Source organism: Colius striatus, chromosome Z (genome assembly GCF_028858725.1).
Source record: "Colius striatus isolate bColStr4 chromosome Z, bColStr4.1.hap1, whole genome shotgun sequence".
NCBI lineage: Eukaryota > Metazoa > Chordata > Aves > Coliiformes > Coliidae > Colius > Colius striatus.
The window spans coordinates 64,084,912-64,104,144 of NC_084790.1; the positions used below are offsets into that span (position 1 = coordinate 64,084,912).

Genomic DNA, 19,233 nt, shown 5'->3' on the forward strand with positions numbered 1-19,233 from the left:
AATGCCTGTGATTTTATTTTTCTTTTAACTATTTATCACATCTATACATTAGGCTAATTTTAAAAAAAACAAACTTGTTGAAATTAAATGATCAGGGGAATGGAACATCTTTCATACAAGGAAAGGCTGTGGAAACTAGGGGTGTTTAGAAAAGAGAAGACTGAGGGGGATTCTCATTAATATTTAAAAATATCTGAATGGTGGGCATCAGGAGATTGGGACATCCCTTTTTTCTATTGTAGCTAGCAACAGGACAAGGGGTAATGGGATGAAGCTGGAACACAAAAAGGTCTATTTAAATATAAGAAAAAAACTATTTCACTGTGAGGGTGCCAGAGCAGTGGAACAGGCTGCCCAGGGAGGGTGTGGAGTGTCCTTCCTTGGAGGTCTTCATGACCTGCCTGGACATGTTCCTATGCAATGTGATCTAGGTTGACCTGCTTCTGCAGGGGGATTGGACTAGATGATCTGTAAAGGTCCCTTCCAGCCCCTACCATTCTATGATTCTATGAAATGTTAATTCATACCTCAGCTTGCTCTCTTCTCTCCTCATTCTGTTTATGCCATTTTAAGTTAAACAGAGTCCTTCCCTACTGCCATTATCACTCTTTTTTGTCACTCTTTTTCTCAGGAAAAAAGCAATCCTTATGTAGAGCACACCTCCTCTTGGACATGCCCACATTCTGGAAAGCAGGAACTTGAATTACTTTTTTTGAAAAATCCGTTGTTGTTTAAAGATTGTAACAGAAGTTGTTGGACAGTCATTAGTATGAAATGGCTTGGCAAGTTCAGTCCTTTGAATTAGGCATAGCACAAGACAGTTGACTAGCATACATTCTTAGAGAAAGAAAGAAAACATCGCCAAAGACAATACATGAGACCACTGCTAAATAGAAATTAAAGATCCTGTTATGTAATTGATGATTGTACAAATACAATAACTAGTGAAACAATTAGCAATTGTGTAGCAAAACATTTGGAAACAGCATCATTTTGTGATACATTCTGTTGCTACAGACTGTTGCAAAAACTTATTTTTCAGTTGTCCGTGGTTGATCATGTAGTTTCATGTTTAGCCAATGCTTTTTCCTATATTGGTTTTGATTTTAAAATTTTGTTTACTATTAACAGATTCTTCGTGAAGTTCTTTTCACATACTTTTAATTTTCGTGCTGAGACTTGATACATTTTACAGGAGTTAACAACACAGTTTAAATTTCCTTTATCTGTAGGATACATGTTGATGTAGATAACACCTTCAATCTTACTGTTTAACTATATTTTTTATCCTTTGTCTTCCTGCTTCCTGTGGTGTGAGAAACAATGGGAAAGGGAACTTAGTGGCATGGTAAGTTGGTGAACTAGTCTTTCACCATTGAAGATTTAATTCTAGGATTCAGATGCAATTAAATATGAACATCTCATATCTAAACCTATGTTGGAGAAAGATGTTCCTGCGGTTTTGGATGTTACATTTGAAAAATCTGAATTACAGGAAAACTGGTCTGTCTAGACAGACTTTGGCTGTTACTGGTCAGAGATTAATCATGGCTTGTTCCTGTGGCAGGATTCTTAATTAGTTGGAAACTTGTCATTAGTTTCATTATAACTTTTCTCCTCCCTCGCTACTTGTCTGACTCATTTGGTGTGTGAACTATTGAGAAGGGATTGTCTGTGGGGTTTTTAAACACAGAATGGCTGTGATTTCAAATGTGGATATCAACAGCAGAACACGCTCTCTGACGAAGCTGCCTAATGCATAATACTAAGCATTTATTTTTGTTTTATACCCACATATATATGTAGTTTTATATAGATATAGAAAAAACTTAAAAAGAAGAGCTAGTATGCTAATGTCCTTTGTACTCAGGTTACTGTGAGATCTGTTTATGCTGTTATCCCTGTTTGCCATTGATTATCACTATAAGATTGATTTGTAATTCATACTTACTTAGCAAGAAGTTAGCAGAAGAGTAGTTTTGTCAATTGATTTTTTTCTTTCTTTCTTTTCAGTTTTTTTGTAAAAAGCTTGGCCATTTTGGTGTTGTAACCATTCTCAGCTTTATACTCTGAATTTTGTATCTATTATCCATTTTAAGTTTACTTCTTCATATAAAGTCTTACTGTTTTCATGTTGAGCTCCTTAACTCCTTAGTTTCTTCACTGTAGTCTGAACTATTTCTCACTTCCTTTCAATTTATTGTGTTCAGGTAAGTGACTGCTTTTAGCTTTTTAATACAGTTTCTGATCCAACTCACTGCACTTTTGGGTAGCATTTTAGGAGGTGAACTTGTGCTAAGTGGATGCCATTTAACATCTAGTTTATTTTCTCACTTATTTGAAAATACCTGATTTTTTTTTTCTAGTGCATCCCCTTTTGGCCTGAAAATGATGCCAACAAATTGCTTGTTAGAGTAGAAAATTCTGATCTTCCTCCAAAAAAGATAAATTTTGATAAGCAAGAAAATTGTCTGCTACTGCACTTGGACAACAAGGTAAATCGATGCTCTTGGAAATTAGGAAAAACAACATAAATAAATTATTTCATTCCCATAGTCAAAACTTTCTGTCCTCCCACACGATTAAGTATTGCAAAACCTTACCTGGGGAAAAGATTATGTATATGCAAGTGCATTATTCTCATTCTTGTGCTCTCTCTTTCCTGTAGATATTTTGTGTTTATCACTTCTCTGCAAAGATCTGTAGAAGTTGAAACAGATTGCTTTGCTAATGTTCTCTTAGCAAAGAGATTTACATTAGTTTTTAAGTAACACTGTTACTTTGAAAAGTAACTTTGACTCCACTAATTTACTTCTGTGTTGTATGTATTCCCATCTAGCAGTAGATATACGAGTGCTTTTAATAGTAGAATTTTTTGAAAGGCACTAATGATTCAAGGAAGATTCCCCTACTACCAGCCTAAATTTTGACAGCCTCGATAGATTTATTAGTAAGTGCAATGTCTGATATGCAGTAGATTAGGAAAATATTTAAAATAAATACTGTAAACAAGTTGTTTGTTTGATTATTTGATGGTTTTATCTTAACAGAGTATAAGTTTTCCAAAGTATTTAAATTACATTTGCCTTACTAGAAATTCATTACATTTTTATTTTCTTTATGATTTTTATGTCTGATAGCTTGGAGGAATTACAGTGGATGTTAACCTGACTGAACACTCTACTGTGATTACCTTTTCTAATTACCATGATGGTGCAGCTCCATTTCTATTGATAAACCATACTAAAGAGGAGATTATTGAGTATGGACAAAGGTATGTTGAAAGAGTTTTAGCCTACATGTCTGCATAGAGATGTTTGAACTTCTGCTTCATGTGTTGCCTGTTTATTAAGAAACCTTTTCTTTAAAGAAATGTCAAATTTTATCAGAGTACTCCAGAGTTTGTGTTTCATAAAATGAAGAGAATTAATTGCTAACAGTGTTAGGGAGTTTTAGATGCCTCTACAAGTAAAGAAGCAGTTTTGTGAGCTAAAGAAGCTCTCCAGTCCCCTACATGAATTTCAAGGCCTTGCCCTCTACATTCCCTTACATTCCTGGTTTTGGTAGGATGTGCTTAGTATCCCTGGAACTGTGCAGATGCTGACTATACAGAATAAGTAACAAATAAGTTGTAAACGTAATTAGATTATAGAGCTTTGCTGTTCTGTCCTGTTTAGTTGAGATTTAGCTGGAAGAATGATTTAGGAAGTTATTGGAGAGATGAGGAAATAAACTGAAAAATGGGTAGGTAGCTACATAAATTTTGTCAAAACAGACTAACACGAAGATTGCTTTAACGAGTATGAATTATCTGTAATCAATGAAAATTTGTTTCTGCCGTCTGCATACGTCTCCACTGCTTCTGTTCTCAAGCTGGAGTGCCTCTGAAGTGCTTTGCTACTATGTGCAGATGCTCTGTAGTGCTGAGAAGTGTAAGCATATCTAGAGCATTCTTGACCTGTTTTGGTTTTCGTCCTTTTTTTTTTTTTTTAAAGTCAAACAGCCTCTACCATTTTCTTTGAGTCAGAGCAGTGTTGTTGAAATACTTAAAAAGTGGAAGAGCTGCTAGTCAGATCAATCTTGGCAGCTCTATGTTCCTGTTTGTCTGAAGAGTACAGTCAGTTGTATACTTATGTATCTGTAAAGTTTTGTAACCTTTTAGCTGGCTTTTGAGAATACCTAATAGAGACTAAGAAAGTAACTTTTATAATGAACTGTGAGGAATAGAATAGAATATCTCAGTTGGAAGGGACCTACAATGATCATCTGGTTCAACTGCCTGATCACTGTGGGACTGGCCAAAACTTAACCCATGATTATAAAGGTCATGGTCCAAATGCCTCATAAACACTGACAGGCTTAGGTCATCGACCACCTCTCTAGGAAGCCTGTTCCAGTGTTGGACCACCCTCTCAGTAAAGGGATGTTTCCTAATGTCCAGTCTAAACCTCCCCTGGTTCAACTTTGAACCATTCTCACACATCCTGTCATGGTTTCTTCCTGAAAAGATCAGCACTTCTGTCTCCATTTCTCCTCTTAGAGTAGACTCCTTTCAGGGAACTGTAAAAGATAAGTCTGACAATTTTAACTAGATGTGAGGGTGGAATGAGTTTAAAATTAGTTGATCTGAAAATATCCATTGATCCAGATACTAAATACTGAACATTTCTCCTCTTCAGCAAATGATATAGGAAGACCTTTCCAATGGATTTTGAACACACTTTCCTTCTTTTGCAATATTAATGTTAGGCAGTGCAAAACCTAAATTTTCCTTTCAGCTTGTACGCTCCACTACTCCATTTTTTTCTCTACTTAATCTTTCTCAGTTAATCACAAGTGGGGAATAAAGACATATTTAAATCTACTGTGTATATTTAATTTCTAAAGTATACGTACGTATTTTGACGTGCAAATACTAGTTTATTATTTTGCTGAGAATGGTTTTGTGCATGTTTTTTTAATGGACAATGTTGTTTGAAAAAATAGTGGGCTTTTTCTTCTAGAAAGCACAAGTCATTGACACAAATCATTTGCTGACATTTTAATTTAATATTACTTTGTTCTAGCTCCCTCAGTGAGTTGGAAGACTATCTTCAGCCAAATAAAGCAGTGCTGTATACTTGGGCAGATCCAGCAGGATCTAGAAAATTGAAATGGAAATGTGGAAATAGAACTGAGGAAATAGCCCCAAAAGAGGTGCATATGTTATGTTCATCTCTTTTTAATGCTGTCTAATTTATTATCCTATTCATCAGTGCATTCTGTATGTAAATCAGCAGTCTCATATATGAACATGGAACAGCAACAATGCTATGTTTGCTGGAGCTTGTGCCAATAAGCGTTGTCATCAGTTCAAAAGTGTGTTTGTGTGAGACTGGTGTAGAACTTCAGAATTCAAAATTTTATTATTTGCTTGCACGTTTTAAAAATGTCTTCTGTTGTTGATCATATCACTAAGACTTCTGCCTTTGCTTGTGATAACAGAGTTGTGAAAACTTCTCCTTCTTGTTTGTAGGACAAAATGGAAATAATCAGCTTGGATTGTAGAAAAGTGGTGTATTTAGTGTCCTTTTTTGAAGGTTTGCAGCGTATTGTCTTGATCACTGAAGACGAGAATGTATTTAAATTGACATATGAAAGCGTAAAAGCAGAATTAGCAGAGCAAGAAATTGTTCTGTCTCTGCAAGACGTTGGAATTTCATTGGTTAATAATTACACAAAGCAAGAAGTGTCCTACATTGGAATTACAAGGTAACTTATTTTTTGTGCAAGTCTAGCATGCTTAACTTCAGGTATTTTCACTCATTAGATTTCATTTTAGGATGTGATTGAAGGCTAAAAAGAATTCTTTGTAAAAGTATTTACAATTGCATCATTGTGTTTTCCTGTTGTAAATATTTCCCGTTGTAGAAATATTTTCACTGTGATTTGTATTAATACATATGCTTTTTGTATCTGGTCCTTTGTTTTGTCTTCAAAGTTCTGATGTGGTTTGGGAGACAAAACCGAAGAAGAAGTCAAGGTGGAGACCGATGAGTGTTAAGCAGACTGATAAATTAGAACAAGAATTTAAAGATTACAGTGAGCTGACTCCTTCAGAAAACAAGATTATTGAGTTGGAATCAAATGTTCTGGTAATACGGATTGTTCTCTAAATCTATTATTTATATGTATACATGGGAAAAAGTGTATTGATTGATGTTTGAAGAAACTTACAGTGAAAATTGAGGTGAATTATTTACCTAATATATTTGAAAACCCTTCTTTATCTCTGTCTGTGAAAACTTATTTGGAAAAACTAAAATCTGTAAATGTTTGAAAGCTTTCTGTAGATTTTTTTTGTTAGCCTCTAAATTTGGAATTGAAGTGTAACATGTTTGCAGGTCATGGGACTAAATATGCATAAAGCTACAGTAAAGAAACTTTGCATTTGGTTTATTTGTTATACTGAGGAGATGGGCAGGCTGATAGTTATTTGTTTATTTTAGCAAAAATCTTGTATTTCGAAAGTAACTTCAAGTGGGATAATACATCTGTTATTCATCCACATGTGTGTGAAAAAAATTCTGGAAATGTCTGAAATGTAGAAGCACGTTATACTCCAAATGCTACTTTCCTTGGCTGTAGATAATGTCTGTCTACTCATTAGAATCTTGTTGGAGATAATCGAAAAAGGTATAGCTAAATGAGACTTTTTTTTTATCTGAGTCATAGACTGATATACTACTCTGCCTTTCCTCTAGAAAGTTGTGTATTAAATGCCAGAACCTCCCCTCAAAGAATGTAATATTTTGTAATTTTACTTCTATTGAAATTTATTACAAAATTTGATTGTTTTAAATGAAGGAAAAATATTATATCTGACTTGAAAACTTCAAAAATTTTACAGCTAAGCTATCTCTAAAATGCTAATGAACAGTGCAAATTTTAAAGTGTATTACAAAAAGCAGCCCTCTGAAACACATAACAAATTTTTAAAAATATTACAATAGGTATGTTTAACTCCTAATGGAATGAATATGAAAATTCAACAACCAAATGAGATTCCTATCAGAAGGAATTATTTGCCAGCTTTAAAAGTAGAATACAGTTCATCTGCACATCAGAAGTCATTCAGAATTCAAATTTACAGGATACAGGTGAGTCTGCTCAAAAGACAGTTATTTGTGAAGAAAAAGAAACTTTTATGGAAACTTGGATTTGTTTCAAGAATGATCGTGTTTTGAATTTAGTTGTACTGATTGGCTTTTATATCAGTGCTTCTCAGTCTCTGGAAGTACCACTTAAATGCTTCTGGAAAAAAAACACTGTTCAGGAAAAACATTTACCATTTGTCTTCCATTCTTTTTCTCTTTACTTTTCTTTAAAAGTAACAAGAAACCTATACAATTTGATTCCTTGCATATGTTCAAGTTTTCAAAAAGAAATCATTTGCAAAAATTCTGTCAACCATTTATTATAACCAACTTAGAGAAGTCTTTCTAGACTATTTGCATTGGCTGATTTTGTTTTGAAAACAGAGATATTTTGAACCACAATAGTGGCTTTTCTTTCTGCTTTTGAATTGCTGTAATGCTACAGGTAATGTTTGTAATTCTTGTGTTTGTCCTGATTTTAAAATATTTCACTATTGAAATAATAACATGCTGTGCCTTGTCCTGTCATTACCCCTATTAGATACAAAACCAGATTCCTGGAGCCATATTTCCCTTTGTGTTCTATCCTATTAAACCTCCAAAGTCCATCACGTTGGATTCAGGTTTGTTGTTCTAGTTTAACATAATCTTTACTCCTAAAATGAGAAGATAACTTGCTTGTGCTGACATTAACCATGTCACTTTTATCAGGAAGTCTATATAAGCTTTCTGACTGCAGATAACACAAATACTAAAGTTAGAGATAGGGAAACAGTTTTCGAAGAAGATAGAATATAATCTAAGTAGTTACATCAGAAGAAAATGTAATTTCTTTCATTTGTCAGTATCATACCTTTCATATGTGTCTTTGAGCATAAAGTGAAAGTTACATTTGAATCAAGCCTAAAACTTGATTCTGACTAATTAAGGAAATGGGTTGTTCTGTGAAAGTAAGACAAGATCAAGTTGTTGCTTATCTTCATGGTAGCAAATCTATTGCGCTCTTCCCGTAATACATGCATTTGTAGTTCTGAGACAGTGAGGATTCACTTTTCAGCTTTAGTCATGTGCTTTTTCCCTACTGCTTCAAAAAATTGTTTTTCTTAAACATGTTTTTTTTCTTTTCTTGCATGAAATAAATGACATAGTGACCTATTTGAAACAGTCTTTAATAAGAAAATAAAGTGTGTGCTAGTGCAAGTCTAAACTCAAAATTGCTATGTGAGGCACCATTTATAAGCGCTATAGATGGCAAATTATGTTTTGCCTGTTTTGTATTTAGTCTTCTAACTTCTCTAATGCTTGGAACACAGACTTCCTTACCACACAGACTGTCTCATGAGCTGCAGTCTTCCTTTAACTCATTCAGGGCAAAGTCACTTGGAAGACGGAGTGATCTGCAGAGGAATTCTGAATTGAGACAAAGTATACTGCTTGTAATATTTTATAGAAGCTAATATGATGTCAAGATTTCATTCTAAATATGATGGTTTTCAAGATACAGTGTGTAAATCTGCAGAATTTTTGTTTTACTTATATTTTTGTGTCAGACGTTGGAAAATCTTATTCTATAACTAGGAGAATTATGTAAATCTAAGATATCAATATTAATTTAGTTTTAAACAAAAATTATGTATTTTCAGGGATTGATGAAATAGAATTTTGATGTTCCATTTCATCCTTGTCTTCTGTTCCTTTCTGTTCCTGCTGTTTTCCCTGATTTAGTTGTTTGCCAGTCATATCCATTATGTAATCTTACTTCATGGGATTGAGAAAATCCTGAGCATATATGACATTTTCATATTAAAAATAAATATCTCATATAAAAATCTATGCTGATCTGTTTTTATTTTACAACTTCATAGCACCAAAACCATTTACTGATGTCAGTATTGTCATGAGAACTGCAGGACATTCACAAATATCTCACATTAAGTAAGTACTTCAACATATTCCATTTCTCTTGCTATTCATTATGTTTAATCAAGCCTTTAAAACTAAAATCATTATAGGGGAAAACATAATGCAGGATAATTTTATACCATCTCATTCTCAGAAAAATCAGAGTACTTAGAGAGATGAAGGCTTAACCCCCATATGATCTAGATATTTGCAGAGTAAATTTGCATCTTTTTGTCAGATTTTTAGTCTTTTTTTAAATTTAGAAAAATCTCTGGGCTTAATGATGCTATATACAGTGCTAGTGCTGCCACTTGATAAAATGCATTAAGTATGTTTATCTTGCCCCACTATGTGAAGTATTTTTTCATCAGTGGTCCCTCAAAAAACCCGCCATTTTAAGTCAATACAGAAGTGGTCTAAATACCCTAGAGTAAGTGTTTCATGTAGTTGCAGAAAAACCTTAATAATTGTTTTTTGTTTCCTGTGTTAGGTATTTTAAGGTCCTGATTCAAGAGATGGATCTCAGATTAGATCTTGGCTTCCTGTATGCACTGTTTGAATTCTTTACACAGACTGATGTGCCAAGTGACCAAGAGGTAGAAACCTTTTGTTGTTTGAATGGCTTTCAAATTTTCACCTTTATTGGAAAAAACACTTCGTCTTCTGTATCCCCAGTGCTAGTTAATTGCTATGCTTGGGACTAATATGGGCTGTGAGGTTTTTAAGAGATACTGTTGCCTGAGGCAAACTGAACACTTTCCATTATCCTGATCTTTTATGCTATGCAAAGAAGACTTCAGACCTCAAAAAAATGTAACTAATACTGTTGTAGATGCTTTGATCTTATTAATGACTGAAGGATCAGTTAGTAAAGAGTCCAGGATGGAACGAAAGTGAAAATAATATTCTTTTTCTTCGTGTAGCTTACTTAATCAGGAAATCACTGAAACTTACCTAACTGTGACAGCAAGACAATGTAAAGGCAATAGAGAGGTTGATTAGAAAAGAAATGTCTTGGGTAACTTAATGCAAAATTATAAAATTGGAAAATGATGTAGTTGACATGTTGATACTAAGTGGAGAGGAGAGGGAAGTGGGAGGAAATAGAATTACTGTACAGAGAGAATGAGAGGAGATGTTACATAGGAAGAGTAGAAATTAAAATGAGACAATATGAAATAACACAACATGAAATAATGTGACATAACTAGACTGCAAGGTAGTCAACTTGGAAATAAAAACTTCAAATGCAAAAATAAATACTATCTGAATACAAAATAAAGCAACAGGAGAGACAGTTTCTTGTATTTGCCAAAGCAAATCGAAAAGGGTCATAAGCTGTATGGGTGCAATGCACTTCTGAGGTTTACTGGGCATGCTGTTTGTGTTAAGAGTATTGAAATTTTAATATTAATATGCAACAAACTGATGGTAGATTATTTAGGAAAAAGTGTATCAATTTTGTCTGTATTTTGAAAGTGCTGGTAATGAAAAATGAAATGGAAATATTTGCATAAAAGATCTGCTTGGATGAGTGGAGCAAAAAAGGCCCTTTTTGGTGGGACAAAGTGTGCTGGGAAGGTGACTTAGTTTACTTTTATTTCTCCGTCTCTATGCATTAGAGATTTTAAAAAGTATTATTGATCAGGGATTGTATTAAAATTAGGATAAAATATTTAACATAAATTGAAAATTAGAAGGAAATGTGAAAAATAAGAGAATTAATTTCTGGAATAACATTTCAAGCAAGATAGAAATCTTCTTAGAATTTCACATGTGTACAGCAGCATAAATTGAAATAAGACTTGTCTGCTGTGGGTTGTAGTTCAGCAGACCTTTCCACATAAATAGATTTGCTACTCTTATATAGTATAATGTATTAAGTATACCTTCAGTTTCTTTGTTTGTTTCTTGAGCATATGGAGTTGCTTGTTTTGAATTTTAAGAAAGATTATGATTTTTGTGGGTTCTTTGTAGCTTGTTTTCTGGCCTGCAATAAAGAAAAACTAAATGTACTGTCCAATGCACAGAATGCTTATGTAGTTACCATGAGTTTGGGGTTAAGGAGGCATGAAGATATAGTTGCTTCTTTCTTCCTCATCCTCTTTCTCTTCTCTTCTTGTCATTTGAAGCTCGTGCATTCTCTAGTGGTATCACAGTTTTGGAAAGACTTACAAAAAGTATTAATTGGTTATTGAATGAAGAATTCTTGTCTATTGGTTGTAGTGTAAATTTTAAGTGAAATTTTAACTTCATGAGGTTCTAGTGTGAGACAGTTTGTAAGTCAAGGCCTAAGCATAGTCTTTTCTTACAATATAAATTCCTGAAGCAAAACTGAGAAAAGCCGGAAGAGTCCAGTTTTGTTGATCATCATAAGCTTATTTAAACATCTTTAAAAATACAAACAGTAAGAATGTGTAATCTAATAATGACTTAAGAAATATAAGGAAATTTGAATAGCACCTTAAACAAAGCAGACATTTAATGACTGTTCATAATGTTACTTGAGAATTATTTCAGAAATGCCGCTGTAGTTTCACATGTGGGGCTTTGTAATCTAAATCCATAGTTCCCAACAGTGAAGTGTATACAGTCTGTTGATACAGTGGTACCTGTGAATTCTCGATTATTGTGATTGTTTGAAGAATTATGTTAATTTTCAATGCATGGTTGTGCAGTGAAAAAAATACATTGATGTATTTTATTCTCTCTTGCCTCTCCTGGCAGAAAGATGAATAATTTGAGATCAGCATTGTGAGCTGAATCACTGAACCAAGAGATTAGAGGAGATACTTTTTTGCCCTTCCCTTACAGTAGAATGTTAGGATTTCATGTCTGCTTAATATTTAGTCCCTTGGTTTATTTTACTTGTAGTGGCTGCTTTGCTTGTTTAAGCAGCAAGGTGGTTGCTGTTCGGAAATGACCTCTCACAAGATTTTTTAATTACCACTTCATTTTCCCGAACTGGTTTTTCTGAGTTGTTATTGTTTTAAAATCTTGTATTATTTTCTACTTGGCCAGTGCTTCAAAAACTATTGTAAAGGAACTCTACCTTTCAAAGAAGAAAGGAGAACAGGACTAGATGGAGGTCCTCTCAGAATATGTAAAGGTTGAGTTTCTGCATTTAACCGAAAATAGTCTTTAGTCTATTTTTTAAATTTAAAAACCTATGCACTGTATTATGTGTTCAAAAGGATATATACATATGTGTTCTGTTTGACCCAGGTAAAAATTGTCCAAACTTTGATTGAAAATACTGGTATTTGAATATTGGTAAAAATACTGTTTTAAAAACCTTAGTAAAAAGATCTATGTTGGATTGACTTTTTATGGGTATGTTTCATCCTCTTAATACAAAAATAGGCAGCAAATAAATTCTAGCTTAAAGTCCTCTAAAATATCTATTCTTTAAGTAAAGCATAAGATCAGGAAAGTATAAGTAGTATTAATCAATGTATTGCATCTCAGTGACAAGTCTATGATAGTTACACTCTAAGGTAATAATGTTTTGAAAATGCATTCACAGCTGGAACTTTTCAAAAAGGATGTTGAATCTCTTCAAGAAGAACTGATGAGTGTGTCATCAATGGATACATCGCAAATCAGCTTGTATGAATACTTTCATATCTCTCCAATTAAGGTATGCGTTTTTCATGGTACAGCCTGTGTTTGCCCTCTAACTGAAGGATTTTTTTCTGCTGCAGGATGGTAGGCACTGGAAACGAAGCTGTGATCTGAAATGAAAAATATCTCAGAAAAGTACTTTCATTTTTACCAATAAACTGTAGTGGATTTATATTAATATTTATGAAACATTTACATGAAAAGTTTACTATTTTATTCCTATCCATGACTTTCTTCATATACAGTAATAATTTTTATTATTTAAGAGATCCTTGCAAAATGTTATAGCTTGTGTTTAGGGAGTGTGTTGTGGATTGGGGAATGAAGACACTTCTAGCAAGTGTATACAGACAGCATTTCTATGCAGTGATGTTTTTTGCTTTGTTGTTACCGGAAAATCATTTTTGGGTTTTTTACTCTAGTACAGTCTACTTTGAGCTATTTCCCCATTCCCATAAATCTTCAGGTCTAGCTATATGTTCATACTTACTTGGAAACAACAACCTGTTTGCCCAAATCTAACTCTCATGCATTTTTAGCTTACTGGTTGTTATTTTTATTATTGTGTAGCTGACAGTAAAACTGTGAAAGTACTTTTTGGGCTCTGTAAAAATTCTTAATAAGAAAATCTCCCCTCCATCCCATGGAAAGTAGATCAAGTAATAGTTTGAGTTTCACCTTGTCACAGTATCTGGTGAGATGTTAGAAATGGTCTGCTACTAAAATGGTAATTCCCAGAAAATGTTGGCTAACTTCAAGTAAACAACATAGCCTCATTCCAGGTACATTTAGTAGCTGTTTCAGTGTAACTTCATAGATATGTCTCCAGTTTTATTAAAAATACTGTTTGACAAAAGTGAAATGTGTCTGGTGTATTGTGATAACAAAGTGAATGTTTTGTTATAAGGCAACCAAAAGCTTATTTGTTAATGTATTATGTCATATTTGACAAGAAAAACTACATGAGAGAGAGAGATTCTAATAAAGGATTAGTCATTAACAGTGTTGAAGTCAAGATGGAGCTGTGAATTAAGTGACAATAACTGCAATATAAGCTATGTATCTTTGAAACGCACTCTATTATACCATGAATTTATGAATAACACATTATATTCTCTTCAGAGAATCAGAAACAGACATAACTTCTTTTCCTCTGATTTTTGAGTACTGCTGAACTGCAGAGCCCTTTATTTAGGCAATTTTCCTGAATGCTTTTCTGTTTTGAAACTGTCACCTTAATTTCTGTGAAACAAATACTTTGGTTAATTCAGATCTGCACAGTTTTTTTTTCCTGGTATACGTATTCTGCGGTTAGTTACAGAAACAAAATGCTTGGAAAATGAACTAATAACCTAAAAGATTCTGGAGACTTTATCTGAAAACATGACTAAGCAATTTCAAGTTCTTGTTTTCTTAAGGGTAGTACCAATTATTCATTTTGACTTTAAATGTCAGTGTTTGTTTATTTGCCCTAAGAGGTGTATTTATGTATTTTGTTGTGAAATCAGTCTGATTTCAGTAGAGGTTAGAAATGTCATCTAAAAGATTATGAAGATAGGAATATAATACTTCCATTAATGAACCATCTTATTTCCCAATCTCATTTTTATCCTTTAGTTGCACTTAAGCTTTTCCCTCAGTACGGGCGGAGAAGACAGTAACAAAGAAGAGAGAAAGAATGAATTGATCCCACTTCAATCCTTGAATCTCCTGCTGAAGAGTATAGGGGCCACCCTCACAGACGTACAAGATGTTGTCTTTAAGTAGGTTAAAAATATGATGGTAAAGATTACTTCCAAAGACTAAACATTACATATGTTAGATTTTATTTTTTTACGTTTTATGTGTAATAATGTGTTACTTCTTACCTTTTTTTTTTAGGTTAGCCTTCTTTGAACTCAGCTATCACTTCTGTACTACACAACAGCTCCAATCAGCAGTTCTAAGGCATTATTCAAAACAGGTTAGAATAAGTGAATTCAGTGAACTTGTATTTTGAAAACACTACTACGTGGTTTGGTTGTATGAAAAGAAGTGAAATTACTTTTCAACTTGATAAGTTTGTACAAAGATTAAATACATAAACACATGCACAACACTTACAAGTTGGATTCTACTGCCTTTATTTTGGGGGCAAATACCAGTTCCAAATTGTGGCTAGAGCAAAAGTGGCATGAAAAACAAAACAGCTTGCTGGAATAGATAGTGAAAGCCAATGCAATTCAGTTCTGATAGGGCAGAATTGGCTTCTAAATAATAATACTTTTTCTTGGACACTGGTAGTATATGAATAATGGGTATTATGGGTGTTGCAGATAAAAGATTATTTCAATCAATAAACTAACACCACAATAACTTGTTAATGGTTTATGTTAAGCACTTGTTAAGCACTTGCTAATAGTCTATAATCAATTAACTAAAACTCTTGCAAATAGTTCGATCACCTAGGTAAGTACTTATTGCAAAAGCCCCAATCTGCACAAGGTTCTGTGCTTGTCTCAGGAGGAAGGGAGTGTACATACCATGCCCGGGGTGGGGGTGGGGGGTGGGCCTCAAATAGCTGTACTTGGATGTGCTAGGAAAAGACGGGAGACGCCCATGTACCTGTCAAGTAAATTGAGCAAGTTCCTCTCTGATTACATGTATCCCAAGTAAATAGATTACTATCTTTTCATTAGCCTAATGAAGACATTTAACCAATTCCTATGATATTGATAAATTTTACAATAATAAGAACCAATCAAGGTAAAGGGCAAATTAAAAGATGGACATTTTATGCATGCTTTTGTTGGCAAATATAGTTCTTTGTTTGAATTGTATAAAAGCCTTGAGAATTGTAACTGAAGCTGGAGCACAATTGGAGGAGATATTCTCTGTGTTCCCCAGCATGAAAAGAAGTGACTGCTTATCTGCATCCCTGTGTAGATAAGTTTTCTCGCTTTTGCGAGTCCCTCAACATGGGTATATTAATAATCGGGGAATGAATTATCTGTTGTTCTCTGATCCTACCTTTTCCCAAGGGAAAATTTGAACTCTTCTAGGAGATGCTCAACCTTTTTTAAAAATCAAGTTATACTTCATACAGATGGAGTTTAAAAGTTTCACAGTGACAATCCACAAAATTGTTCCAGTATCAAATTTACTCCAGAGCAAATTATGTACTATGAGAGAAATCTTGGTCATGTTCTTGCTTCATAAAATCTCAAGAGCATTAATGTTAGTTATCTGTGAAATGCTTGTAAGAAGTAATATTTACTTGACTGACTTAATTCTCACTTTTTAATACAACTATTTTTACTTTTCCAAGTGAGTTTAACTTTTTCTAAATACTAAACACATGTTACTTCCACTGTTTTAAATCTAGGTATTGCTTGCCTCTATTTTAGTATAATTTCTGAAATATTTTTATTTCAGGCTATTAAACAGATGTATGTTCTTATTCTTGGCCTCGATGTCTTGGGTAACCCATTTGGATTCATAAGAGGCCTGTCTGAAGGAGTAGAAGCATTCTTCTATGAACCTTACCAGGTAAAAACCTCTGCTGCCTTCTTACAAAATGTAGCATAAGTAGATAGATACGGATTACATTTAAAATGTGGATATATTAATATGGGTTTTGGTTTTAAAATTAGTTTTAGAATTGAAAAACTATAGTAAAAGTACCAGGAAAAAATACAGGAGAAATCAAGTGAGATTAAAAAAGAGACAATAGTCCACTTAATTTAATTCACAAAAGGCTGTTCCTTATGTTCTTAATTGAAAGGAAATTTGCTGCTTTTTTCTTTTGCTTTAAAATAAGATTTCAGGGAATTAATTAGTACTCTAACATAGCTGTTCTTTCTCTCAATGGTGAGCACTTTCACACTTTATCACTCAGTCTTACGCTTTTTTTCTTCTTGTACGTAAATTTCAATAAAAAACGCAATATTTAAAAATGTGCCATACATACTATTTGAAGTTTAACATAAATGCATTGGTTTTTTTTCTTAGGGAGCCATCCAGGGTCCTGAGGAATTTATAGAAGGGATGGCACTAGGACTTAAAGCACTAGTAGGGGGAGCTGTTGGTAAGTTTCTGTGAAATTAATAGTCAGCAGTATAGGTCAGTATTTGTAAATTTCTTAGACATTTCACTTTGTTTTGTTTTCCAATAGGTGGATTAGCTGGTGCTGCATCAAGAATCACTGGTGCTATGGCAAAAGGAGTAGCTGCAATAACTATGGATGAGGATTACCAACAAAAAAGGAGAGAAGCCATGAATAAACAGCCCACTGGTCTGAGAGAGGGTATCACTCGAGGCGGAAAAGGACTAGTTTCTGTAAGGAGAAAGAAAATAATAAAAAGATTAATTAATACAGTGCAGGGAAGAGTAGCAACTAGAGAGCCTGCTGTAGTCACTAGAGAGTTGTTTCTCTTTATTTTAGTTCTGGCTTTGTAAATAGATGGCTGCAACTGAGTGATAGTTTTAAAGAAAGATGATGATGGTAGAAGAGAAGGTAGGAACCATGAAGGAGGTTCCTCTAATTCTATTAACTTGTAGTGAATTTTAGAATATTCCAACAGGTACTTTGAGGCTGTTCACCAATTAAATTGTAAAAAAAGTGTGAAAATGAAAAATATAATCTGAAAACATATTTGTCACGTCTTTTTGTTTCTCCTGGTAGGGTTTTGTCAGTGGCATAACTGGAATAGTTACAAAACCAATAAGAGGTAAGTTTAGGTATTCTGATGCTTTAATTGTTCATATGGTGATGACATTTGATGAGACATTCTGTACTTGTGTGGCTGGGACAGAGTTAGTTTTCCCTGTAGCAGCCCTCACAGTGCTGTGCTTTGCAGCAGTAGCTATGAAGTTGTTGATATCACACAGATGTTGTCAACTGCTGCTGACAGCATCAAGGCTGTCTCTCCAGCATTCATCCGTCACCCAGTAGGCTGGGATGGTAAGATTTTTGGGAGGGAACATAGCCTGGACAACTGACCTAAATTGACCAAAAGGATATTCCAAATGACATGATGTCTCAGCAATAAAAGTTGATAAAAGAGGAGACATTTTTATTATATGTTAGTCTTCTGGAGCAACTGCTACGTGGTACTGAAGCCCCCTTGTTTCTGGAGAGGTGGCTGGATGTTACCTGCTAATGGGAATTGGAGAATAAATCTTCTCTTTCCATTTACTTTCACATGCATGACTTTAGCTGTTGCTTTATTAAACTATCTTTATCTTGACCTATGTGGGGTTTTTTTCCACCTTTTCTCCCCTCCTCTGACCTACTGAGGAGGGGCGAGTGAATGAGCAGCTTGGTGGGCACGGTGTCCAGCCAAGGTCAACCCACCACACTTTATAAATCTGAGTTATAAAACTTTTAAAACAGATTAATGTATTCCTACTGATTTATTTAAATGAACTTTGTGTGGAGGAGGCTATGTAGTTGCATATCAAGTAAGACTTCTAATTTAATGGTAATTAAGTTTGCAAAGATTGTAAGAAAATCTGTTTTTTAATGATTTGCTGCGTTTAATCCTTTTAGGAGCTCAAAAAGAAGGAGCAGCTGGTTTTTTCAAAGGTGTTGGAAAAGGCTTAGTAGGAGCAGTAGCTAGGCCTACTGGAGGAATCATAGACATGGCAAGCAGCACATTTCAGGGTATTAAAAAGTAAGTAAAATAAGTATGAAGAATGACATGGCATGAAACAAACAGTAGTAGTGGCAGTAGTGCATTATGGTTTTGTATCCCATTGTATCAATGTTTCTGGATCTCTCAACTGTGTTGCAATACAGAAGAGATGGAAACAAGGTTACTTATGGAATAAATAGGTGGCTTCTCTAAAAAGACACAGTTGACAGCATTTAAAATAGATGAAATCAGGTCTTTGGTATTTCTAGCATTACAAAAGAAACTAGTTTAACAGCGTCAGCAATCACACATCCTTCAATTGCTTCCTTCAGTTATTTCCCTTTACCCCAAATGATACAGGAAAAAGGACTTTTCACCTGCATCAGAAGTTTCGTGCTAGGATCTGGCCTGATTGTTCAGACTGAGAACTGTACTAGTACTGAATACTGAATACTGTGATAGCCTCACTTTAATAAACCCCTTGCTGTCTTTAAGATATATGCTAATATGTAAAGAAGCAGGAGAAAGTGTTTTTAGGAGGTGTTTAGTAGCTTTGTTGGAATACAGCTGTTTAGTGGCCCTGTTGTTCTTAGCAATCTTGGCCATTTTTGCTGCTGTAAATTGCCAGCACCTTCCCCTCTCCCCTCTCCCCTCTCCCCTCTCCCCTCTCCCCTCTCCCCTCTCCCCTCTCCCCTCTCCCCTCTCCCCTCTCCCCTCTCCCCTCTCCCCTCTCCCCTCTCCCCTTCCTTTTTCTTTTCTTTTTATTTTCTTTCTCCTTTCCTTTTCTCCCCTTTCCTTCCTTTTCTTTTTCCTTCTTCTGTTTTCCATTTTAAGTTCTTTAGCCAAGAAATGCAATAAATATGTCAGAGCAGAAGTTCTGTGTGGTACAGATAACTTCAAATTTAAAGTTTTAAAGTACAGTACTTAGACACTAATGAAATTTTGCAGGTGTGTGC

General features: G+C 34.4%; 1 protein-coding gene across 5 annotated transcripts in view; it reads left to right on the top strand.

Annotated features, from left to right (window-relative positions):
- Window positions 1–19,233, top strand: part of VPS13A (vacuolar protein sorting 13 homolog A) — a 104,255-nt gene that overhangs the window by 68,971 nt on the left and 16,051 nt on the right. For 4 of the 5 annotated variants that reach the window (XM_062019395.1, XM_062019397.1, XM_062019396.1 and 1 more), the window contains 17 exons: window positions 2,367–2,495; window positions 3,141–3,274; window positions 5,067–5,196; window positions 5,516–5,751; window positions 5,981–6,134; window positions 6,993–7,139; window positions 7,678–7,759; window positions 9,002–9,071; window positions 9,529–9,634; window positions 12,565–12,678; window positions 14,280–14,425; window positions 14,544–14,625; window positions 16,077–16,190; window positions 16,653–16,728; window positions 16,816–16,979; window positions 17,326–17,371; window positions 18,193–18,316. In XM_062019395.1, the coding sequence (XP_061875379.1) occupies window positions 2,367–2,495; window positions 3,141–3,274; window positions 5,067–5,196; window positions 5,516–5,751; window positions 5,981–6,134; window positions 6,993–7,139; window positions 7,678–7,759; window positions 9,002–9,071; window positions 9,529–9,634; window positions 12,565–12,678; window positions 14,280–14,425; window positions 14,544–14,625; window positions 16,077–16,190; window positions 16,653–16,728; window positions 16,816–16,979; window positions 17,326–17,371; window positions 18,193–18,316 (2,054 nt within the window). Of the gene's footprint in view, window positions 1–2,366; window positions 2,496–3,140; window positions 3,275–5,066; window positions 5,197–5,515; window positions 5,752–5,980; window positions 6,135–6,488; window positions 6,669–6,992; window positions 7,140–7,677; window positions 7,760–9,001; window positions 9,072–9,528; window positions 9,635–12,564; window positions 12,679–14,279; window positions 14,426–14,543; window positions 14,626–16,076; window positions 16,191–16,652; window positions 16,729–16,815; window positions 16,980–17,325; window positions 17,372–18,192; window positions 18,317–19,233 lie in introns of those variants that run through there. The other variant, XM_062019399.1, reaches the window with a different exon arrangement.